Source organism: Grus americana, chromosome 14 (genome assembly GCF_028858705.1).
Source record: "Grus americana isolate bGruAme1 chromosome 14, bGruAme1.mat, whole genome shotgun sequence".
NCBI classification, from domain to species: Eukaryota; Metazoa; Chordata; class Aves; order Gruiformes; family Gruidae; genus Grus; species Grus americana.
This window is the reverse complement of record NC_072865.1, coordinates 8177641-8202744: the sequence shown is the minus strand read 5'-3', so window position 1 is coordinate 8202744 and position 25104 is coordinate 8177641. Positions and strand designations below refer to the sequence as shown.

The following is a 25104-nucleotide window of genomic DNA, read 5'->3' as shown; positions in this document are numbered from 1 at the left end:
ACCTACAAGCAAACATTTCTCTAGGCAAGAAAGTGCTGTAGTTATTACAAGCTTATCCTGTAATCATATATAACAAAGCCTTTTTAAGAAGTCTACTGTCAATATTCATTTACTTTTATACTAAACAGAAGTTCAGATTCCGATCCTGCAAAGCTAGTAGCACTTGCCGTGAACGAAGCTTCCAGCATCTATGCTCACTGGCAACATTAACAAGTAATAACAGTTTGCCTTCTGTTGTCTAGTATTTCATAATCATGTCAAGCATGTTTCCCTTCAGGACTTTTGTTTCACACAGGGAACAGAAACTCCACTCTCAGACGAATGCATCTTAAAATCAGTGCATCTAGGAGATGCCAGAACACCAGTCAGACACCAAGTATAACAAAATGATGGTTGAGGGCTCAACAACCACACTAACTTCAGTTGTGCTGCAAGTCAGAAGCACGTGCCTTTCATGTTTTGGTAAGGATAAGTTTACTCGAATCTATCCTCTATTCGTTTCTGCTGATTTCAAGCAACAAAATCTTATTAAGGATAAAACTCTTTCATAGGGTAGGATGACATTTCTCTGCACTAAAATAAGAAAAAAAGTACCTATATGTAAATTTGATTTGAATTCCACATTGTGATTTCTTACTGCCATTTCCTGCGCTTCTAACAGAACCTGCAACAAAAGGAAAAGAAATGGAAATACCAAGTAAGAATTTAAGCAATGCTATTTCTTATCTCTAGATAACATGGAAGAAATTGCAAGTTTAAGTCAGTTACAGAAGAAGTATTCTATAGAGATAAAAATTGTTAAGAGACAAACATCTCTTACATAAGTATGTTCTCTGCATACGGACTGAAAAAGCTTCAGCACAACGTTATTACATTTTTTGGGAGGAAAGGGAGTGGAAAAGATGGTTCACATCAGCATTTGTCAGCCTTCCATCCATGGAGCTTTGTCTAATTAGGCATCAGACCAGAAACAAATTCCAAGATGGGCACAACAAACTTAGGCCATTCAATATTTTCAGCTAATACAGGATACTTCTTTGTCATTATTATCTCATAAATCAATGCTTTGGCCAAGAAAATGAGTAATTTGAGACTCCTAGCAACTACAGTGTATGAAAAACTTTCATGCCTTTACAGGACTCAGTCCTTTCCCTGATGATATCCTTCACATCTTACAATTTGAAGAATCAAAGAACATAGATGTAGCAGCTGTTAGTGACAAGGATTCTGCATTATTTACCATGAACTTAACACCAAGCATTGTTAGAAAGGGTACCCACATGTAATTTATTATCATTACAAGTTAAAACAGCCAGCACAAGTGCCCTCTGCATAGTCGTAAGTCACAACATTACACAACTGCTACAAAAACTTGTTGTTTGAATATGCTCCCAACTGCCCTAAGAGAAACATAGAAAAACACAGAAATAAAACCTATCACCAGAACTTTGGAGATGTTATCAATTTTAAAGTTTTCTTGAAACTAGGAGTGTTAAAGAATAGTACTACATACCTCTTTGATCACCTTTGCTCCCTTTTTATCATTAAACTCCAGCTGAGCAAGAGCCTGATCAATGGACATTCCTTTTATCTGCAATCAAAGTGCTGAAGTTAACTTCTGCAATTACAAGTATTTCCCTTCTCTTATTCAGAATTTAACTTAATTTATTTTGCCATTATAAAGAGCAAATCAAAAGACTTCAGTCTCCTTAATTACCATTTCTTCAGTGTATTATCTTAGGTGCAGAACTTCTGAGCTAAATATTCAATAAATCTTGATAACACATTCTATTATTTTTTTTCTTAAAGAGAAAAAACAGCCTGTTATTGTCCTTCCAAGTCCCCCTCACCATCTACTACGAGGCAGAAACCAACATGAAAATTCTTGCACAGTGCATAATCTGCATATGATCCTGGGTACACATCTGAGAGCATACAAGGACAAAGCAGCTAAACCAAACTACAAACAACTGTTCGCTTGCACAGATGCGTGCTCTTCCCCAGGACTCTATTGTGAAGATGTGATTAGACTGTGATTAAACTAGGCTGTTAAGGCAAATACAGCAATTAAATTTTGTGTTCTAACAAATACAGTGCAAAGCACTTTTTCCTTACCAGTTTTGCCAGATACCACATCTTATCTTTGCTATATTTTATATCCCTCCGACAGTGATATATTTCCTAGGTGCAAAAAAAAAACCAGTTAGAGGACACCAGTAGTTTTGCTGTGAAAACAATAGAGCATACATGTCTGCTCCACAATCTGTATTCTTACTAGGAATAAAATAAGTATGACTCCCCCTACTATACCATGAACATACCAAATCAGGCGTATCTTTGACAAGTGAAACTAAAAGCATTCTAAAAAAAAGTGGCTAGCACACAGAAAATTTTTATAAACTAAATCTCGTAAGATTGTATTAACAGAAGTCCCTGAAAAGGATAATCAGAATCGGATTTCATGAGTTTCAATCATCTTTTCCTTTCCTCCTCCCCACCTTTTGAAGCAGTTTAAGACTGACATGCCCATTCAGTCTTAAAAACATTACCCTGCTGTCAAGTCAACTTACTAGGATAGCAACTAAACAATATTATCAGAATGAACTTAATTAGCTCTTCAGAAGTGAAGAGGGTTTCAAGTTTGATTGGCATGAAGAGCTGTCTCCAAAGACCCATTTAACATCATTACTGTACCAACAGGGACCAAAACTAGCAAGTAAAATTTAACATCAATACAAATTTGAAAGAGATGGCATTCTTTATGAGCAGGTAAAAAACTGATTTAATAAGCAAGTTGGTCGATAACTGCATTTTCCCATACATTGCATTAGTCAGCACAGTACATAGCATGTATTTCTACATCCTGGGCCATAATGTTCACAGAAGTGATACATGCTCATGGCCTACAAAAGCACATGTCGACAAAACCCTATTCTTTTGTGATGCAAATAGGCATACTGCTTAAAGTAAGGTAACAGAGGACACAATACATTCATTCCCAGTGAAGAACAATTACAAAAATGGAACTCCACAATATCAGTTCGAGAGTGAGGAAATACTGAAAAATTCACCTAAAATTCTCCCAGGCTGTGGTGAAGGGAATGCGGCACTGATCAGTCCCTTCAGCAGTCAAATACACAACAGTTTTCATACGCAACTTGCTTCTGTTCACATTTAACTGTGCTTCCCAGTTATAAAATGATCAATAAGAGGGGACAGGGAGAAACAGGCATAAACCTGCTGTTATCAAAAACTAATCTGTTATGACTGCATTTAAAAAATTTACCATGTTACTTATACTGACTTTTCCAAAAGTTGTCTTCAACAGCCAGCAGAAGGCCCTACACTGAGCATACAGGCAGCAAAAGGATTTTAGATTCTTTGTTTCAGTTTATGGTTTAGCAAAACACAAGTTATTGTGCAACAGACTGAAGAAACAACCTCATTGTTTATATATATAGTATAAAATCGTTTCCTAAGGAAAAAACCTCCTGCAACCACATGCCACATGTGACTCTCATGCCCCTCCCCACATAACTTTGGAACCTTAGTCCATATTAAAGATTTCAAGCAATCACTATGACAGAAAACAACCTCTGAATAGCTTCATTAAGGGGAGGCCACAGCAAGAGGGGACACATTATCAGACCTCAGAGAATTAATAACGCAGGGAAATTAAAAATTAAAAGAGTATGCACTCTATTGTACCTACATGAAACAGGCACCACTAGCTCCAGTACTCAAGGAAGGTTACATTTATATCTTTGTGCACAGGAGTAACAATACAATCACATTCTTCTCAAGTTATTTACTCTCAGTACAAACACTTTTTCTAAGTGTGTAATGATACATCCTTGGTAACTTCCACCTCCTTGTAGTTTAGAGACTTCTACAAAGAGCGGATGGTACCTTTGTAGTTCACATTACACATCAGGCAGGCAATCAGCTACAAGCAACTTGAAGCTCCAATATAATTTAGAAATTGAAAACATTCAAAATGATGTGAACTTTTACTGACTATAAAGTTAACAAATGAATAAACCGTCAAACTAATGTCCTGTGCAGTCACCCAGAGACAGTGACAATCTGCTCAGAAATTGCTAAACAAACAGGTAAGGAATTCCACAGGTGTATCCTTACAGCTGGTCTGCGAGGTTCTCCAGGCAGCTGCGGAGGGTAAACAATCCTGTTCTTTTTCTCCCACTTCCCCAATTTCTGCAGAGATGTGCTTGTGTGGATACATGACAGAGGGAAAAGGCTACCGGATGCTAGCCACCTGCAAAACAAGACCACAGTTTTTGCTGCTGAACTCAAGTTCTTTGCTTCTGCCCAGTTTATCTGGATAATTGTGAACTTACCTCTCTTGATAAAGAGAAATGACATGTTTGACTACTCACAAAATAAAACTGTTTAAGTCCTCTATAGTTTACATTGAAAGGGTTTTTTAATTCAACAAGAAGCCTCAGGCTTCCTAAAGCAAACCATGAACCATAGGTCACATTTGTATGGCATGAGGTTCCACATTGTGTGACTATCTGGGGACACTTAAAGATACAAATCACCTCTGATCTTGTGTGAGGTTCATTACTCACACAAATGATCTGTTTCTTTTCCAAGACTAGCCAATACTTATTTAACTCTTATCAACAAAATTTTTAGTAGTAAAATAGGCTAGTTTTTCAAGGGATTGAGTACCAAAAAAGTATTAGAAGTTTATAAACATCCATCTCTTCTGATATTTGAAATGAAAGATATTCTAAACTACTTTCAAAATTCAATCAGGTCAATATAAAACAGCTGACAGAAAAAACCCTCTAGTTTTCAGTCAGTTCATTCACCTCAATTTCAGAAGAACTAAGCTACATTTTGCCCCCTGCTGACTAGATAAAGCAGTACTGGGCAGCCACTGGTAGCTACAAGAAACAGATGAGTTAAAGACCAGATACTGTGACTTTTACTAAGGCTTAAAAAGCTTCATGTGGGTAGCCAAATCACACAAAGCATTTTAAAAATGACTGGCAAACAGAACACATTGATTAGTTTCAAGAAAGCGTTGTACACCTTAAAGTTTTCACATCCTATCAGCAGGGGGTAGCAGAGTATACAGGTTTAAATGTTATGGAGTTTGGGGTTTGTTTTTTTTTTTAATATTTACCAAAATTGATTTATTTGCTTAATACTTAAAAATTTTACTCATCAAGACAACAATTCATCATCACCAGGCATAATATCATCAATTAATACAAGAAAATATTTGACAAGCACATGAATATCATTTTGCAATGTAACAACTTAAGCAGTAATGAATTAATGATTGTCATCTTGGTACTAGCAGAACACATTAAGATAGAGGGAACATAAAATTCCTTAGTTTGCCAAATGTATTAAAGTAACCCAACCTCACATGAGCAGCAACCCTATTTATCATAACTTTAGGAAAAGAAAGAGGACACAAATTTATTGTAAGCAAAAGAAAACAATGATAAGTAACAAACAGAAGTATATTATATATGGGTAAGGGAAACAGGAAAGAAAAAAGCTGAGCACCTTTCTAGAAAGAATCATGCATAAGCAGCAAGTAGGAGACACACAGACTACAGAAACTGAGTAAAACAAGTGATTAGCATGTAACTCTCTTCAACTGCAAGGCTGTAGGCAAAGCACAGGCAACATAAGCCTACTTCTTCTTCCTTCAGCAACACAGACTTCTGCAATTTACCTCCACAGACTCTAGCAGAGACCAAAGCTCTGCACTTGCAGAATCCACATCAGCCTTTCTTCTGAAGTCAGGGATACAGTCAGCAGTGACCAACACCCCCCAGCACAACTCTGCCATTCCTCCGGACTGAGGGGAAAGAGCAGCAGCTACAGAAGAGCAATGACTGGGGAGAACGCAGAGAGGAGCGACACCTACTATGTTGCTGTGATCTACACCATAAAGCCGGAGAAAATCTGAATGCCCGATAGAAAGGGGTCAGGAGAGAAAGACATGTCCATCATGCCACAATCTCCAAGCACGTAGAAGGACACAAGCACGTAGCGACCTGTTCCCTACAGCTCCGGGGAAGGGCGAGAAGCCAGAGAGAAGGCCGAGCCAAGAGACCCGGGGAGTGTACAGACCCGGAGACTCCCCAGGCGAGACGGCCCGAGACCCGGTACCCGGGGCGCCGGCGGAACGGCCCTTCTCCAGGGCCACAGCAGAGCCAGACTCACCTCTCCGGCCTCACCCAACCGAAGAGACCACGCACCCAGGCACTACCTGCAAGGATACAGCACAGTGAGCAAGGATAAAACAGCCGAAACCCCCAAAAAAACCACTCTGCTCCATCCCCTCAGACTTACCCGCGCTGACTGCCCACCGCGCCGCCATCTTCCCCGCCTCGCTCCACGGCAGGCGTTCCTGACGCACGCGCAGTGAGGCGGCTTGTTTGCGACGTTTACGGCGGCGTGCGCGGCGCTTGGCGGCAGCGCCCGCGGGGGCCTGGCGGCACGCGCGGCCCGGGGCGATGGCGGCTGTGGGGGTGCGGGTGCTGCCCGCCTCGCCCAACTGGTACTGTAGCCGCTGCAGCGATGCCAGCAGCGATGGCCGCCTCTTCGGCTTCGCGGCGAGGCACCGTGTCTGCCTGCTGGATGTCGGAGCCGCCGCACCCGCGTTTTACGGTACTGCCACGGCCCGCTCCTGCGGGGACCCGGGCCTACGGGGGGCCCTCCCTGACCCCCGTCTTTTATAGGAGCGCCCCGACCCCGCGGGGCCGCTCCTCCGTCGGGAGCCGCCGTGCGCCGCTCGGGCACTGGGGGATAGCGGGAATCCAGGGGGCGGGGAGGCGGCGGGAGCCCCGGCGGCGCGGGAGGGGGGGTTTAGGAGGGTGCCGTGCCCTCACGGAGGGTGCCATCGCGGTCTGTGCTGTCGGTGCAGGAGAGCTCATCGGACACACGGACAGGATCTCCGGGTTCGCCTTTTGCCACTGCCCCGGGCAGAGCAGCCTTTGCGCCAGCAGCTCCGACGACGGGAGCGTCAAAATCTGGGACACGGAGGCCCTGGCCCCGGTGGCGGAGTACAGCCTGCACCAGGTAGGGTGCCCACCAGGAGCCCCCGCTGCGGGGTGAGACAGAACGATCGCACAGGGTGAGGTGGGGTTTTTAGGTCTCGCACACAGAGCAGGGTGATGCTGCTTTACCAAATTGCAAACCCGGTGAAATTAAAAACCATTGAATGTTTCTGCCAGCTTTTTGTTGTAGCCTTAGGTCTGCAGCGTTGTTACAGCACCTTAATAAGCTGTTGGTTACCATCAAAGCCTCGGTAAGCGAGTACGCTGCAGTGCGTACTCATTGCCACTTAACCCAACTCATTTAAAAATCCTTTCAGCATGTTACCGTTCCACACAGGGCAGCCTAAGAATGCACGTGAACAGTTACCATGACTCGAGACACCATATTAGCAAATCCATCAATTGTCCCCAAGTTCAAAAGAACCAAAACACTTCAGAACAAACTCAGGTGGTGCTGGGGAGTACTTGCAGATTATTTTCTGCCTATTACTCTGTGTTAGATGGTGGTAAAACAGCTTTAAGTGTATTCCATTCTTTTTCTTCAGAATGCAATCTCAGCGTTGCACTGGTCACCACTTGTGAAAGATTTGATTGTATCCGGTGATGAAAAAGGTATAGTTGTTTGTTACTGGCACAACAGAAGTGACAGCCAGCAGTTCTTCCCAGAGCCTCGGACGATTTTTTGTCTTACTTGTTCTCCTCATCATGAAAACCTGGTGGCGATTGGGTAAATACTCATTGCGTTTTGTTTTCCATTATTCTTCTGCGAGAACCTTATTGTGTAATTTTTTCTACACAGTTGTAAGGTTAATTTTAAGAGGTTTTGGTGGCTGGTTTTTTTTCTTCTGGTATACAACAAATTGGACATAACATTTAGATTTGGTAGACCTGCAAGACACAGAAATCCATAACGGTGTGAGGGTCCAGGTTTGGTTTGCATCTTTGAAGTTTCTTAAAACTGTTATTTTTTAATTAGACTTGACTGAAAACTGTATTACTAATGAATTGCTGTCATTCTTGAAGCCAAATGTACCAGTTGCACTTCTTGAAAAGGCAGCTGCAGGTACGCCAGTGCGATACTGGGGTTCCCATTGACCGTTAGTCTGCTACTCCCATTGCTGCTTGGGATTTGGCTTCTCTGTCTGTAATATGGTGATAGTGATCCTGGTAAAGAGCTGAGAAGTCAAGTCAGATATTATTCCACAAGGATCCAAGAATCTCTTCATTAATTTAAATCTCTTTTTTTTAAGCTACAAGGATGGCATGGTGGTTATAATTGATATCAGCAGGAAAAGAGAAGTAATTCATCGGCTAAGAGGCCATGACGATGAAATACATTGTCTGGCCTGGTGCCCCGTGCCTGGTGAAGAAAGGTTACCTGCTTGGCAAGATGAGCTCCATGGTATGTAGAAATGATTAATAGTTTGTGAAGTAATTTTTAGTTCATGTAAATGTCCTTCTAGAGAATTGAGTTCCTTATAGAAAGTCAGTAAGTAGCTAAGCAAAGATAACTGATAAGTTCAATAAAGTATGTTCTTATACAAATCAATATACTTTCAGTTAGTTTTTATAAAGCTTTGAATTTTAAAGTATTAATAACATGACTTCAATGGTCTTCAGTAGTTCCTTCGGAGGAAGGCGAAGTTCCAAATGGGGCATTGACACAGGACACAACCACGAAGAAAGGTTGTTACCTGGCTTCGGGAAGCAAAGATCAGACCATACGAGTATGGAGCTGTACTAGAGGCAGAAGTAAGTAACGTTAATAATGTGAGAGAAACAATAACGATATGGGGGAAGAGTTCTTCTCTAACTGCAGCCTTCATTTGCTAACTTGATAGGTTAAAGTATGGGGAGCGCCCTTAAAGCTTCAGATTCACGGGGCTTCTTTTTCTCTCAGAATTTTGATGTATTAGGTCTAGATCATAGAATTACAGAATTGTTTTGGTTGGAAAAGACCTTTTAAGATCTCATCTCGTCCTCATCCCTCTTGGTTCCATAGGTATAATGACTTTGAAGTTGCCACCCACAAAGAGAAGAGGTGGAGCCGTTGATCCTGCTGTTAAAGAGCGCATTTGGCTGACTGTTCACTGGCCTTCCGGTCGTTCCACAGAAATAGTATCCAGCAGTTTTGGGTACGTAGGGCATCATGAGTAACTGCAGATTCATTTATTGATACAGAAGGAAGAACTGGGTAGGAAATGATGACACCCCCTCCCTCCTTCCTTCCCAGTATAACTGGAGAGAAGGCAGGCCAAGAGTTAAAGTGGGTGTTTAGACTTCTACAAAACTACCATTTGTCCCATAATTTGTCTGATAATCTAACTGAATATTGACTGCTACTGGTACTAATTGTGATTTTGCCCATTTACTGGGAGAAAATTACATGTCAGTTTTCAGTGTGGTTAATTATTGTTCGTAGGGTGGTGTTTGTGTGCGTGTCTGTGTATAGGCACATGTAGTGGATGTGTGTCTGGCTGTATTACTCTTGTACTTGCAGTATGTATAGATGTCATGTGGTCTGTATATACCTGTATTATTCTTTTGAAGTGAACAATGAAGTACACACTTTAAATTTTGCAGAGGAGAACTGCTACTCTGGGATTTGACCCAATCTGGAAAACGCAAGTGGACTCTTCTAGGATCTTCAGAAGGACAAAATCACTCCCGCATTGTGTTCAATCTGAGTTCTGTGAAGCATCAAGACAAAGAGCTCCTTTTTTCCATTTCAATGGACAGAGATGTAAGAACCATTTATAAAATTAACATAAACATAGCTAGACCTAAAGAGCTTGACTGAGTGAGGCTATCTCTTTTAGGGCCACAAATTTTCTCTTAAAGTGGGCTTATTGCAGTGTCTTGTAACATCATTGCTTAAAATTCGTTCTGAGCACAGGTTGTGTATATTTTTGTTAGTTTATAAGCTCAAGCTCTTAACGTGCTGGAGCACATGCTTAAGACGTTCTGGACTTGAATGGTAAGCATTTAATAAAGGGAGTTTACCATTTCTTTTTTCTGTATGTTTCACTTTTAAAAGGCCTATTTTTCCTTCTTAAAATCATTTACTTGTACAAACTCTAAAGGATCTATTTTTTTATATATTTTAAACTTTTTGCCTTTTACAGGCAGCAGAGCGCGTCCTGTTTTGAAGTCAGAGGAGGACCACAGTATTAAAATACAGTCTTTTTGTCCAGTCCATTAGTCTTCCAACTATTGCAGCCCTGTGTGTGACATGTAATCCTCTGGGTGCAGATCACGTACTATGTCAAGCCTTGAATTTGACCCTTTGATTCTTCATCTCACTCACGCTTTGTTTTTCCTTGTCATACCAGTCACTCTACATTTAACCATTCCTTGTCCCTTAAATATTCTTCAGGTGAAGTGCTGGGACCTCTCAACTCTCGATTGTAGCTGGACCATGCCCTCGCTTGGGGGATTTGTCTATAGTCTTGCCTTCTCCCCTGTTGACACAGGCTGTCTTGCCATCGGTGTTGGAGACAGCATGATCCGGGTGTGGAATACTTTGTCCATGAACAATATTTATGATGTTAAAACCTTCTGGCAAAGCATAAAGTCCAAGGTTACAGCAGTAAGTGTGCTTTTGATCCCCCCCCCCCTTTTTTTTCCCTTGTCTTTTTTTCCTCTTCACTCCATTTTTTTCTTTCAAGAATATTTTTCTTTCACTCTGAAGAAGGTTTTTCCCAACTAAAAATCTGTAAAGCCAAGTAGTTCCTTTTGTACTTGATTTTTTTGGTATACAATACATTTTAGAATCTGGCAACAAATTTTTAGACCTTTTTACAACCCTAGATGCTTGCAGTACATATAGTGAAAATCAGCTGAAGTCCAGCTGGCTGTTACGGTACTTTTTCACTTTTATCCTCCTTCATGATCCTTCCTTGCTTCATCCATGGTTACCCCTGCTCAGCTAAGAAGTTTGATACGCACAAAAACCAACATGGATGTCGTCAGTTTGGGTTTAACCAGCAGTTAACCAGAGGCTACTGCTGGTAAAATTGCTGTCAGCAGTAAACATGGTAGCTATTCTTGTTCACACCAAAAGTTTCTTACTACCCTACCATATTCTGCATTTCTATTTTGTAATGTAGATGTCCAATAGCACGTTAATGATTTTTTTCCCTTTCATCTTACCCCCCTATCGCTGGTAGGGGGAGAGCCTTTAAAACTCACAGTGGAGTGATCAAATCAAGTGGCTGCAGTTGGAAGGGTGGGCATAAGGGATGGTGCTTGCTCCTCAGTTTCAATGTTTTCCTTTTGTTCATGATTTAGAAATAAAGTGTCTGTAGCTTGTGTCATTATGGGTCTCTTTCTGTTTTGCTTACAGTTATCCTGGCATCCAACTAAGGAAGGCTGCTTGGCTTTTGGAACAGATGATGGAAAAGTTGGCATATTTGACACCTTCTCCAGCAGGTGAGAAAGTAGCTTTGAAATTCATTAGTGTCAGATCCTGCTGGTATGTGACCAGGCACAGGTGGTGTGGTCTTTCCTGACATATATCTGTACTGTTAGACAAGAGTAGAATTAAATTAAAATAGTCAAACAATTGGATTTTTCAGTGCATCTTTTCATGTCTCCATTATATCTGGTAGCTTCTAAGGTAAACTTGACTGAAGGTAAACTTAAAATTGCATAACCAGAGATCAAACTCTGGGAGGACATCAGTCAAGGAAAACTTTAGCCAGAAAGACATTTTCAGAGAATGAAGAGCAACATGCAGGTGAAGGTCATCAGGACAGTTTTGTTAGGATTTTAGTAGTGTCCTACAGGAGATGTTAAAGAAGGTTTGGTTGAGCCATGGCTTTAGTGTGTTAAAGCACCTGGTGTCTGTTTTCACCACTAGAAATATGTTCCTTTGATTTTTTTTTTTATTTCCCTTTGCTGTAATCTGACTGCCCCTGCTTCCTTATCTTCCTGCCCAGTGCTAAGAATAAGCCACCTCAGATCTCCAGTACTTACCACAAGAAGACTGTATACACATTAGCCTGGGGGCCTCCAACTCCTCCTCTATCTTCTGGTGAGTTTTCCAACGCCTTGTGACAAAGTAGAACATCCATGCAGAGTGCACAGATGCCATCGAGTTGGTATGCCTTCCATCCTTAGGAAAAGGAGCCCCGTTTGCTTGGTAGCAATCCTTTCTAGCAGCTAAGAAGGCATTCTGCTTGAGGAATTAATAGTTTTGCAAGGAAGCAAAATAATCTCTTATGGTTTTTGAATTCTGGTAGCTTCGGGAAATAGGTGGGAGCAGCATACCACACCTCTCTGCTTACTTCACGGTATTACAGACCACTGACTGCCTGCACAGGCTTCCTGCAGGAACTGCATTGCATCAAATGTAGGTTCCTTAGCTCCAGAAGTACGTTTCTACCATTTGAACTAAACGGAACGAATCCATTAGCTCTTCTTGCACAACTTGAATTTTTTTTAAGGACCAAACTTTAAAGGGAATTTTAACGCTTGCAGTGATTGCGTTGTAGAGAGATCTGTTGGTAGAAATGAGCAGTCCTTTCAGAGGATTGTATTGTGAGAATTCCGTGTTGCCAGATCACAGACAATTGAAACGTGTATATAGCCTTTTAAAATAACGTTTTGATTTATAGTGGGAGTGATTACTTCTGGGAAGACTGATGAAGAACATGGAATATTTAGCTTTTTTTTCTCTGTTGGATAGGAGGAGAAGGTGAACAACCCTCTGTAACTTTATACAGTTGTGCTGGAGAAGGTATTGTTTTTCAACACAACCCCTGGAAGCTTAATGGAGAGGCAAATGACATCAACAAAGTCATCCGAGACACTAATTCAATCAAAGTGAGTATGATTTTGAGGGTTTTTTATGGATTCGTGGTAACCATGTCATAGTTTCTGTGGCCTTGTAGTTTTAGGTTTCTGATTTTGCCTTCATGATGTATCTGTAACAGATAAAAAATTTGAAACCCAGGGTCTCCACAGATGAACTTCAGAGACACTTATTGCCTCAAACTATTTAAACAGTTTGCGTTTGCCTCTGAAAAAGGGTCTTTTTTTCCCCCCCCCAATGTCAACATGGCACATCTGTTCCTGGCGTCAGTCAGTTAATTTTCTACTGTGTAATTTACTTAACCAGAAAAATTGAATTGCAGTATAGAGCATGGTTTTAAAGCTGTGTGTGGCTGTTTAAAATAATTTGTTCATACAGAGCTTTCCCGTTTCAAAGCACTTAAAGTAATATCCTGAATAATGTCCTAGCTCAGATCACGTGGTGGGCATGCATGAGTTAACTACCTCAACTTCTCTAGTTCTCGTTTCAAACGTTAACTTTTTTAAATAAATTTTGCAGTGAAAGCAGTCATGATTTTGCAGGAGTCTGTTTCCATTTACACTGCAGCTAATGCAGAGTGCTTGGACATAACTGACTAACATCTTCTTAAGTATGGTCAGTCATTTCTTAGTTGAAAGTACAAATTCAGTGAAATGGGTTAGATCTTCAGTTGCTTTAAGTCAGCATAAGTCAACTGAAATCAATCAAACTATATTGATTTATATCAGCTGGGTTTTGGCTTCTTCCTTGAGTAGAAGATTCACTGAGGTTTAAGAGACTAATGTTACAGGCAATGAAACAATCATTTTTAGGCATCTAAACTGTAAATTGTAAGTAGCTTTCATCTGAATTAGAAAGAAGTAATTACAAGTAAACTTCGATTTCTTTTGAAATATGACAGAATTTGCTTCCAATGTCTGGGGCTTTTCAAGGAGCATAAGGAGACCAAGCATCAAGGTCCTACTGGAATCCAGACAAAATTCCTTTGAGACATTTCACTGAACTGACAAAAATAATCACTGGTTCTTGCATCAGTTCTTTCAGTCTTAATTGCTCAAGCTTACATTACTGCTAAAAAAGCAAGGGACCCTTCTGTGACTTTCATTTTGCAGACTGATTGCAGCTCTGTCCAGTTGCTAGTCTTGCTCTGTTGAATGTACGCGAGAGATTTAAGAGTTTTTGGCAATGGTTGTGTCTTCTTTCTACAGCACAAATTGCCTGCGCGTACAGAGGTCAGCTGGAAACCAGACGGCAAACTCCTGGCTCTTGGCAATGAAGATGGGTATGTTTCACTTGTAGGATAAGGTGGTATATGTGCTGATCTTGACTAGAATCACCGTAGTGAAGCAAAAGTACTTTATGTTGCCCTGGTTTGTCTCTGTTCTTTTACTGCCGACATATTTCAATTGTGGTAATATAGCATTCTTTGCCGTTATTTGGCTTAGCTGCTCTTGGCATGGAGGATCCACATCATCATGTTAAATTATTTTGCAAGGATCCAGTCATGATTGAAATGCACTTTTGCTGATTTACTAAACAAGGATTTGAGTTGAATCCAGAAAAGAAAAACTCATGTAGTTACTCTATTTCATGATCTGTAATTCTGCTCATGCAGGATAACAAAAAAAAAAAAAATCCCATTTTCACTGCCTACTGGAATTCTTACACTGTTGTTCTTACATTTCAGGTCAATTGAAATATTTCAGGCACCAAACTTGAAGTTGCTCTGCACTATCCAGCAGCATCATAAACTGATTAACGCTATCCGTTGGCATCATGAGCATGGGAGCCAGCCAGAGCTGAGTTACTTGGTAGCTTCAGGCTCAATCAACGCCACTATTTATGTGCACAATCTGAAGAGTGTTGTAGGTAAAAGTTTGCAGACTGTATTTGAAGTCTTGGCATCTTGTTTTGGTTTACTCCCAGTTTGTTTTGCTGGCCATACTCAACCCTTTTCTGTTTTCTTTCAGAGAGCACTTCAGAAAGTCCTTTGACAATAACAGAGCCTTTTCGAACTCTGGCTGGGCACACAGCTAAAATCACAAGTCTTTCTTGGAGTCCCCACCATGAGGGAAGATTGGTATCTGCTTGCTATGATGGCACTGCACAGGTAGTGTTCCATAGCCACTCAGAAATGTATTTCTTTTAGTTTCAAATCATCCATTCTGCAGTGTTTTAGAAGCAAGCTGACTAAACAGCAAAGCTTCTTTTGTGAGAGAAACTACTAAATTACTGCAAATTTACCCTTGGTAACGATTTCCTGGTTTTGTTTTTGCCACTTGCGAATTGATTTGTAAGTCCAGTCATTATCGTTTGCATATTAGCACTTTTGGATCCTTAAAAAAGAGAGATACTATGCAAATGTATGGATGCAAACAAAGGAAGCCTTGAATTTTCCCTATTTGCATGTTGGTATTTGAAATACCTGTGCAAACACCCTAAAAGAGAAGCTCCTACAAGTGCAAATCACTGAAGAGAAAATGCAGGGTATTGGGGGAAGATGAGACTTTCTGAATAATTGGATTTCTTTCTTGTTCATAAGGTATGGGATGTTATGAAGGAAGAGCCACTCTGCAACTACCGAGGGCACCAGGGCCGGCTACTGAGTGTCCAGTGGTCACCAGTGGATTCAGATTCTGTTTATACAGGAGCAGATGATTTTTCTGTTCACAAATGGCACATCTCAAAGCAGGAGCATACACGGCCTCCTCAGGGTAAGTACGTTCAAACAGAAGATCCTTTCCTGAAGGTAATGTTGGAGCTGGGAAATAGAAGGTTGCCAGGTTGAAATGATGTGATAAGGTCTGGTGCTGAATTCCAAATCTGCCTGCTACCTCTTCAGGAATAAACTGTGTCTAGGTTTAAATTGAGCTGTGTCGTTATTTGGAAACTATATGTTGGTCTTGAAAAACAGACAGCTAACATACTAAAAGTCTCTACAGATAATATCAGGGTATCTTTTGCAACTTTTTACAGGCAAAAAGAGTATAGAATTAGAGAAGAAAAGAAGTATGCAACCAAAAGTCAAAACCAAGAAGAAAAAGCCTACAGGAAAGAGTCCAGCCAAGCAGGACCTAAGTGATGCCATGAATGGAGATGACAGCACGAAGGAAATGTTGCTAGAGGAAAATGGAGTGTCATACCATGAAGGAGAAAAAGATGCTCAGGAGGCAGAGTTGCCTGATAAAGTCTCCATGACTGGTAATAATCAAATCAAATCATCTTAGTTCAATGGTTCCCAGACTGTTTAGCCCTCAGAGCATCACCAAGTTTAATATTTTCACGCAGATTTTCTCCTAATACAATGTTATTGAAATAGTCCACTTGAAGAAAATACAGTTCTGGAATGTCTTTCATAATTTTCTAAACTAGTTTGGGACTAATTGTCTGTAAATAAGAAGATTCTGGCCTAATGAACAAAGTTACTGTGTTTGACTTGAATCAATGTCATTTTTTATGAGTGTTGCCTTCTGGTGATAAATCTTATAATACTGGTGGACCTTCGTTAGTGGCTGTTGGCATCTTATTTAGCTTTCTGACAGTTCCATAATGTTTTCTTAATATTTCCTTTCCCTAAAAGCTGTTAAGTTCTATGGCAAAGAAAAGCTTGGTTTCTGCATATTTCAAAATCAGTGTCGTAGAATGTGAATATGTCAGGTATTTTGCTATGGGCTTTTCCATGTAATATTTTTCCTTTTTTATCACTTAACTCCACAGTGTCCAAGGATACATCTTCATCCGCATGTGATTATTCTTCATTCAACTTGCCAAAGCCTTTTGTGACCCAGAAAGCCACTCCTGTGAAAAAGGATCCACCTAAAGAGAAACCAAGTTAGTATGGTTCAGGGATTTTTAACAGTCCTGCATCAAGGCACAGTTCCTCATTCTAATGCTCTGTTTGGCTGCAGCTTCCTTTCCTAATGTGACACCAAATAAATGCTGGAGAAAGAAGAGCATGCTTTTAAAATCTTAAATCTTTTAAGTTGCTTCTTTTATTTCCCCTGCTTGTCGGGTCAATTGAGTGGTTGTTTAATATGGGTTTAGATACTGCCTTTTAGTTGCTAGTCTCATTCCAAGCAAGCTGGGCAGAAAAATATGCAGTGATCAGTATTCAAAAATCAGAGTTGTCACAATAGAGATGCCTGTGGCACTTGAGCATCTGGGTTTTGTTTTCCTGCGTGAGGAAGAAGGGGGTTTGGAATACATTGGAGTGTTCTGCTGTAGAAGACTCTTGTAACTGTGCAGCAGCAACTAAAATGTGCCTGATTTTTCAGCTTCTGATGCCTCTCTGAAGAAGAGGAAGCCTCGTTCTATTCTACCCTTCAGCACATTCATGGATCACAGATCAAAAGATGAATTGCATCAGGATTGCTTGAGGCTGGCTACATGTCTGAAAACCAAAGGTACCAGTCTAAAACTAAAATACTTAGAGGGCAGGTTCTCTAAAGTATTCAAAGCGTGTGTCCAAGGACTTGAGTGTGACCACTAGGCATTATTTTCTTAAAATCCTTACCTTTATCAAAGTGTGTGACTAGTTGTGGTCTCTTATCTAACTTCTCTTGCAGTGTTTCAGCACTCTGTAGCCACTCCAGACAAGTTTTGAGTAGGATCCTGTGTTGTGGAGATAGAGTAGAATTGTCTGCATACGTGCCAAGTGTTTTTCTCCTTCAGAAGTATAATATGGGCAGGAGAAAATAAGCCATGAGGGAGATGTTTGTATTCTCACAGAATACATCCTTAGAGCATGCAAAGGAACATGCTGTGTTTGGTTTAGAATAAATGTTCTGCACAAACATGGTCCTTCCTTCTAGTCAAACTTAGATGTAAATTCTGAGTGTTGATCTGCAAGTTGTTACATCTGCTATACAGGAAAGAAAGTAGAAGACACAAGTACTTGCCAACAGTCGAGTGTAACGTTGTGTGTGGTACAGTGACTTGGCAGGTCCCAGTTGCTGGATGTACCCAATCTTAAATACTCATTCTTTTTATCTGGTCTAGGTAATAATGAAGATGTGTCCCCTGACCTCAAGGATCGCATCCACCTGGGACTGTTCACAGACAGGGCTTCTCTGCATGAGATGATTGATGTGGAAGGTAAGTGGAATAATGAATCCACTTTGACAATATGTCCATTGTAACTATTACATTCAAGGAGAAAACAAATTGGGAAAAATGCTCGAATTTTCTTTACTGTGGATTAAAATGTAGGATTAAGAATGCAGGTCTGTGTCAAAAGAAGAAAAGACATATTTTTCCCAAATAGTTTTTACGTCTTTCAGATGCAAACCTGCAATACCTTAAGCTTGAATAATCTCACTTTTGCCAAGTTATTTTAGTATGGTAAATAATGCTGTTGCCCTCACACTGACAGGAAGTGTGTTTGCTTCCAACAGGAAAACATCACTTGGAGAATGGGCATCCAGAGCTCTTTCAGCAGCTCATGTTGTGGAAAGGAGATATGAAGGGTGTCCTCCAGGCAGCCGCTGAGAGGGGAGAGCTGACAGACCAGCTGGTAGCAATCTCGCCCATGGGTATGTTTGTTCTTGTAACACGTAAGCAGATGGAATTAGCTGCCAAGGGTAGCCTCATTCTGATTGTTCTGGGTTGGAAACTCATGATTGTTCCAGATTAGAAGGAAGTTGCTTCTTTAACTGCCTGATAACAAAAATCAAACACAAAACCTATCCTATTTATGACAAAGACCTGGATGTTTCCACAAACACCCTTAGGTTGGAATAGCAGGAAACAGAATGGTGTCTTTGGGACTTCTTGAAGGAGCAGGCCCATCCTTCCAAGCACAAAGTTGGTTCTTTGTAATATGTAGCAGTCCTTCTGGCTTGTTGTTGCTTTAAATGTGCTTTTTAAGTTATTTTACTGGTAGTGAAGTGCTACAGTCATGTTCAAGCCCTAGCTTTGCCCTGTTTCATTGCCTCAGTGACTCATATTAGGATGGTTAAGAAACAAGAAACTAATCTGGGTCAGAGAAAAGGTACATGTTGAAGAAACCAGTGATTATCCCACAGGAATTCTTCTGTTTTAAAACTTTGCCTCCAATTGTATTGCCTTCTCTTTTGCAGCTGGATATCAGGCCTGGGTTTGGACAGTAGAAGCCTTTGCGAAGCAGCTGTGTTTTCAGGAGCAATATGTGAAGGCTGCCTCCCATCTCCTGTCCATCCATAAAGTGTATGAGGCTATCGAGCTCCTGAAAGTGAACCATTTTTACAGGTTGCTGTATATTTATGTTTAGGATTTGCTCGTTTTGTAGTGGGATAGATTTGACGTTTTGGTTCACTATTTGTACACAGTCAATTAACTTTTCTATCTGGTTTCTCTTACATGCATTAGGGAAGCAATTGTAATTGCTAAGGCCAGGTTGCGTCCAGAAGATCCAATTCTGAAGGATCTCTACACCAGTTGGGCAGCTTTGTTAGAGAAAGATGGTCATTATTCCATGGCCGCCAAATGGTGAGTGTTACTGCAGAGAAGACGGAATTGGTTCTGTGCCTGAAACAGAGAAGGTTCTTGGGTTTATAGCAGCTGAAATCCATTAACTGGTCTGGTCGTTATTTGTCTAAGGTGCTTTCTGAGTGTGATCTCACTAGACTCCCTCTAGAAGCTCCAGAGGGCCGTTCAGAGCAGAAGGTCCACATGCCATGCTACAGTAGAGCCATTTCACTCCATAGACATTACTGGAAGTCTTTGAAAACCAGTCTAGTAAGAATAAGATTAGGATGTATACGAAAAGACTATGTGATGTTTCCAACCTTTCCACTGGATATGTGCAGTGCAACAGTTCACCTTGAGTTTCTGGAGGCTTTAGCTGATATCCTAATCACTGGGTTATCTGCCTCCAACTACAGTGGAGGAAGGTATTACCAACTAATAACGCTTGAAATATTTTGGCTGGAGTAGTGTCCTTTGCTTGATGCTGATTTCAGTTCTGGCATTTTTGATGGTGTTCATGCTTGTGAAAGGATTCAGATGAAATTTGGAGACAAAGGTTATATGCATTTCTCTGGATCTATTTATTTCTGTCATCCAAGCCGTGCATGGTATGCACACCACCAGAAGCTCCAGTACAGATTATTAAGCTGTGTGACTTTCCCTTTGTAGCTTTGCATCAGATGAGACACCATATGTCTATAGTAAACTTCAGTAAGACAAAGTGCTGAGAGCTCTGAGAACCTGTGGAAAATACAGGTTTATCTTCATTTGTATGTGTGTGCTATTATCTTGCAATACAATTTTAAAATGGTATTTTTGTACTAAGCAAGTTGATTTGCTTTTATCTCTTTCCAGTTATTTAGGGGCTTCCTCACCCTATGATGCAGTTAAGGTTTTGGCAAAAAAGGGAGATGTGACATCCCTTAAAACTGCTGCTGAGCTTGCGCTGATATCGGGAGAGGAGGAGTTGTCAGCCACTTTGTCTTTCAGATGTGCCCAAGACCTGCTGTTATCCAGGAACTGGGTGGGAGCTCAGGAAGTCCTTCAGCATCATAAAACTTTATTTGTGAGTCTGGTCATTTCCTTTCTGCTTTCTTTAGCGTTGTCTCTCTCCAGATTAACTTGATTAACTTGGCACCACTTCCCATACGTTAATAGACCACAGGTAGTCCTTTGACCTGGTTTTGCCTCAAAATATTTTTCCAGAAGTTTATTGCAATGACCCTATGAAAAAGCACATGCCTTCACAGAGGCAAAGGGCCCGTGGAGGGGAGGCACATAGGCTCGATGCTTGTTAGTTAGATGAGAGGTAGTTGAGAAAAGTGGCATTTATTTTAAGTATGTAAAACTGATCATAAGAAGAAAGAAGTGAAGTATTTGCTGTTTACATTAAAGGAACAAATGAGCTAACTCCAAGTCCATCTGCTGGAGGCTTAATCCAGAAATTTGTTTTTGTGTGGATTGAGAAGCAGAAGGCTGTTTTAGTTTGTTCTGAGGTTTCCTTCTGACCTTAGAGTCTCTATCAGCATTGTTCTTTGGTAGCTGCAGTTGTGAAACAGTCTATCACTGACAAGCTGCTACTAGCCATGATGTTCTTAAATTTGTCTGCCTGCTGTGGTCAGTAAGGGATTGTTTTTCTTCTAGCAGCAGTTCAGTGCTTTTTCTTTTTTTTTTTTTTTCTTATTAAAGGGACAAAGACTTGTTTTCTGCCTTAACGAACTGCTTTGCAAGTGCCTTAGTGAAAGAAATCCCTGTGACCGAAGGAGCCCCGTGCCTCCCTGTTATCACAGCTGGGAGCTGAACAGAGAGGCCTCATTTTTTGACATGGTGATACAAGTGTGGCAGAATGTATTGGGCATGGACACCACTGAACAAGCCACGTGTGCGCAGGAGCAGCTGCGCAGCATTGAGCATCCTCCTTCTACCAGCAACACACACCCAAAGCAGGTAAATGGACTTAGATCTGTATACACGCTAAGCCTTGCTAAAACGCAACCACATTGTGGTGGTCTGCCAGCCATTCCCAGGGGACTGATGTCTGCACCCAGCTGCAGGATGAGGTCTGGGAGAAGTAGATGACAGGCAGCTGGGACGGCTTGCGTAGCCATCAGTTTGTTTCTTCGCAGGGTAAGAACCAACGTATGGTGTTAGCGATGAGCACTGAGATCACCCACATGTGCTGGCTGGGTGGGAGTGACTGGCATAGCTGAGCAGCAGTCTCAGCAGTGATTCCGGGGTTTGTGTCGAACTGTTAGGAGAGGCAGGGCTGCTCGTTAAAATATCCTGGAGTTCAGAAGGTCTGTTCATAGACTGGTGCTCCCGCAGCTCTCCTCTCTGACCACAGAGTTACTGACCTTTGGTGTGCTCCCGCTTCTCATCTGTTTAGCAGGACACGTGCAAGCACAGCTGCTGCTTTTACAGTTATAAGTAATGTAAAAGTGCTGTATCTCCTGTATGAAGGAGCCTATGTAAATTGCATTGTCATTAGAATTGCTTTTGGTTAAGTCATGTGCTTCTAGGCTTTTCCACAAGTCATAAGCTGTGAGTAATTCATACTGTGCAGTAAAACTATTAATCATGCTCTCTGGTGCTTCCTATAGGTGCTTTTCCATATCTCCCATGACCTGACCCTTGCAGCCCTGAGCTATCAGACTGCTACCTGGGATGAGGCAGTGAAAAGTATTCTTGGAGCTGTGACCCGCAGTTACGATGCTGGTAATTTCACGCTGATGCAAGAGATTTGCAGTATCGTCCTTCCTGAAGGTAAGTCTCTTCTCATGTATCTCCTGGCCCTGACAGATGGGGTGATCTTCCTTGTAAGCACAGCTGTGTGTCCATTAGTATTATTGGGCATAATAATGTTTGCAAGGAGCAAGACATACCCATATATATGGAAACCTGTGGAGTTTGGTTAGTGCAGGGGCCATTGGGTGATCAAAATTCCCAACCGCGGAAGGAAGCTCAGCAGTGTTAGCTGGTGTGGGTGATGTAAGAAACTGAGCAAATTGTTCTGTAAAGGAGATGAGGACATTGGAAAACTGTGTTCAACAGTGGCAAATCGCTCCAAGCTGCCCTTCCCTTTTATCTCTGCAGAGTATGCAGTGCATTAATTTTGCAGCTCTTCATCATGTGAGTGTCTTGATGTGCAGCTTAGTACCAAGGAAGTTTGCTGTAGATGATGATAACATGCAGTCTCATGCTAGCTAGCACAAAGGATTGTATTTAAAAAGATACCAAAGATGCCTGCCTTTGCTTTTTTGCTTTGTACACCACTCTGAGAGCATCTGAGTAAATCTCTGATTTGGGACTCCAGGACAGCCGTTCATTTACCAGATTTCTTTGGGAATCTCTAGAAACTATTTTTAATCCTTTTTTTTTTTCATTTTTAGGCTGTGATAAACTGAGACACAAACTGGACAACACAAATTCTCAGAGCACGGATGCTTGCAGAAGTTTAGAGGGCTTTGTGGCTTACAGGCTGCTGTATGACCTGTGGTGGAACCCACCCCAAGACTCCCTTGTCTTGCAAAAGGCTGGTTTGGATCCTGTGCTGTGTCCCAGTGAGCAGACAGCTCTTGAGAAGAGTTACATTTCAGGTCACTCCTCCCCTGAAGAAACTCCTGATCAAACTGCAGTTGAAATGCATGAAAACCCCTGTGGTACAACTGAAGTTTGTAGGTGTGAGACAGAAAGTGACTCAAGAACTAGCTCAGTCGATGACTTGGTAAACAGACAGTCAAAATTGACCAGCTGCGAAGTGCTTCTTTCAGAAGAGATTGCTGCTTTACAGAACACCCAGAGAGATATAGCTGAGGTCCAGCAGATTTTAGCAGATATGATCCGCCAGCATCAGCAGCAGAGGAACAATCTCCAGGAAAACACAAACGGAAGCAGCCAGGAAAGCAACCCGCAGCAGAGTTTGGAGACTGAATCAGACAAACCGTGCTCTGACAGCGAACAGATGAATTGGTAAGTGTCAGAACATGAATGAATGGATTGAAAAGCGTTGCTTTTTTTGTGTGTTTGTGCAGCACATTTCTTGTTTAGCTCAGATTGCCTCTATTCTCAAGCTTGTCACCCAGGGACGTTTCAACATACAGCTTACAAGTCTTGCATTTCCCTGGGGCTGAACTATTATGTGCATAAACCTACTACAGCTGAATAACTTTCCGATACACAGGCTATGTTGGTACAGTGATTAAACAGGGCAGCTTGAAAAGGGGAGGATAATGAAAAGGACAAGCGTGATCTAAGAGGTCTGTCTCTTTGTTGAACAATTATTTGGGACTTTGGCAAGAACAAGCTAGAGTGTGTTATACTTGTCCAACTCTCTCCTGTGCTCCCTGTACAGGAGGGAGTTTATGCAGTCGTTTAAGCTAAACAGTTACTCATATCACCTGCTCTTTCCTTGACAGTAAAGATGAAGTAAAGGAACCAATTACACTCCCTGAGCTAACGAAGCAGCTTCTAAATGCAAAGCAGAAACTAGCAGAATTTCCAGACAATTTAAAGGTAAGTTTTCAGAAGGGGCATTGTGGTTCTGAAAAGAGAGCCTTTTTATAAGGGCAGCCTCATCCCAGAATCCCTTTCATACATAAAGTAAGGAACAGTGACTTTCTTGGTGATCCTGAGGCAATTTTGAGAGAGAATTGACACATGGCATCAAGGTGATGTTTTTGTTTGAAGCATAATTTTTTCCGTGCAGTGGGAAAGTGTAGGTAAAGCATGGGAGAACTCAGTGGGATATTCTGTATGAATTTCTCCTGTGCATTTTAAAAGTAATCCCTTGCTACTTACAATTATGTATGCAAAAAGTTTTGATAAACAGTGAAATCAGGAATTTAAGGATAAAATGGCCTTTATAGATTAGGAACTGTAGAAGCTACATGTTTGAAAACAATGTTTCCTAGCCTGTCTCATCCCCTCTGTTCTCTAGTCTGTAATAGTCTATAATATAACTAAAGATAATCATGGTGATTGTGCAAGAGGGAGCAAACCTGGTTAAACGTGAGCTAATACACTAGAAGAAGAGGAAAAAATGCATCTGACTCATGACTATCTGTTCCAAAGATCCTGTAAAGCAGTATCTTTAGAGCTAGCTGCTCTGGAGTATGTTGTATTTGAACAATTATAATTGAAAGAGTAGACATGACCTCACGTTCCTTTTTTTGCAGGTCTTCCCATTCCCCGATGTGCTGGAGTGCTGCCTTGTGCTCCTTCACATGGGATCCCAGTGCCCTCCTGAACTACACAAACAGGCATTGGATCTTCTTAGGAAACACGGTATCGCTAATATTTACAAAAAGGCTGGCAGGAGGTTCCTGACATGACATTTTGAGACCAAACCATCTCCCTCGAGCTGCCTACAGCTACTTAACATGAAGGCTGCTCTTTCTTCAAGTGCAGGCTTGTTTCAATGGCCATGGTTGTTGAAGGCTATTGTTTTGGATAAAACCACAAAAAATCAGGTTTATATACAGACTCACTTGTGGGCATCTACTACTACTACAGATTGTGTTAGAAAATTGAAAAGCAGTAGGTTGTGGCCTTGAACTGTATACAGGATTATTGTATAGTTTGTTTGGGTTATTTGTTGGAAGTTGTGAAAGCTCTTGGAATTTACATGTAAGAAAAGCAGTTTTGAGCAGCTGTATCAGTCTTTCAGTAGAAGGGAAATAGTAGCTGCCCTCAGGAAAAACAATGGTTTCTGTAAGCAAACTGACCCTTAAGCCAGTATTGTTCTTAAAAGCAGTGTGAGTTTATTTTCTCTCCTTTAAATAAAGTCTTCTACCACTA

General features: G+C 41.2%; 2 protein-coding genes across 4 annotated transcripts in view; one reads left to right on the top strand and one right to left on the bottom strand.

Annotated features, from left to right (window-relative positions):
- Positions 1-6468, bottom strand: part of MRPL22 (mitochondrial ribosomal protein L22) — a 9639-nt gene extending 3171 nt beyond the window's left edge. For both annotated transcript variants that reach the window (XM_054842318.1, XM_054842319.1), the window contains exons 1-6: positions 6343-6468; positions 6214-6259; positions 4141-4276; positions 2116-2181; positions 1514-1591; positions 595-664 (exon numbers count right to left, since the gene is read on the bottom strand). In XM_054842318.1, coding sequence (XP_054698293.1) covers positions 595-664; positions 1514-1591; positions 2116-2181; positions 4141-4276; positions 6214-6259; positions 6343-6370 — 424 coding nt within the window. In that variant the 5' untranslated portion in view covers positions 6371-6468. The remainder of the gene's footprint in view (positions 1-594; positions 665-1513; positions 1592-2115; positions 2182-4140; positions 4277-6213; positions 6260-6342) is intronic.
- On the top strand, positions 6451-25104 carry GEMIN5 (gem nuclear organelle associated protein 5). Of its 2 annotated transcripts, none has more exons than XM_054842315.1 (28): positions 6451-6660; positions 6917-7071; positions 7595-7776; positions 8300-8451; positions 8673-8801; positions 9052-9184; positions 9633-9792; positions 10426-10638; positions 11395-11480; positions 11990-12084; positions 12739-12875; positions 14073-14146; positions 14552-14733; positions 14835-14974; positions 15407-15578; positions 15841-16065; positions 16582-16695; positions 17139-17267; positions 17863-17958; positions 18258-18395; positions 18942-19089; positions 19210-19329; positions 20164-20374; positions 20998-21255; positions 21909-22071; positions 22698-23277; positions 23724-23820; positions 24483-25104. In XM_054842315.1, exons 1-28 carry the CDS (start codon positions 6507-6509, stop codon positions 24636-24638), a joined length of 4599 nt encoding a protein of 1532 aa, XP_054698290.1. In that variant the 5' UTR covers positions 6451-6506; the 3' UTR covers positions 24639-25104. The 2 variants fall into 2 exon arrangements, with proteins under 2 accessions (XP_054698290.1, XP_054698289.1); XM_054842314.1 differs by having other exon boundaries at positions 8670-8801.

Excerpts from the sequence above, each read along its gene's own strand:
- GEMIN5 (XM_054842314.1), top strand. The coding sequence starts at position 6,507 with ATGGCGGCTGTGGGGGTGCGGGTGCTGCCCGCCTCGCCCAACTGGTAC. Across the intron at positions 15,579-15,840 it reads GCATACACGGCCTCCTCAGG|GCAAAAAGAGTATAGAATTA; the intron begins GTAAGTACGTTC and ends AACTTTTTACAG. Across the intron at positions 19,330-20,163 it reads TATTCCATGGCCGCCAAATG|TTATTTAGGGGCTTCCTCAC; the intron begins GTGAGTGTTACT and ends ATCTCTTTCCAG.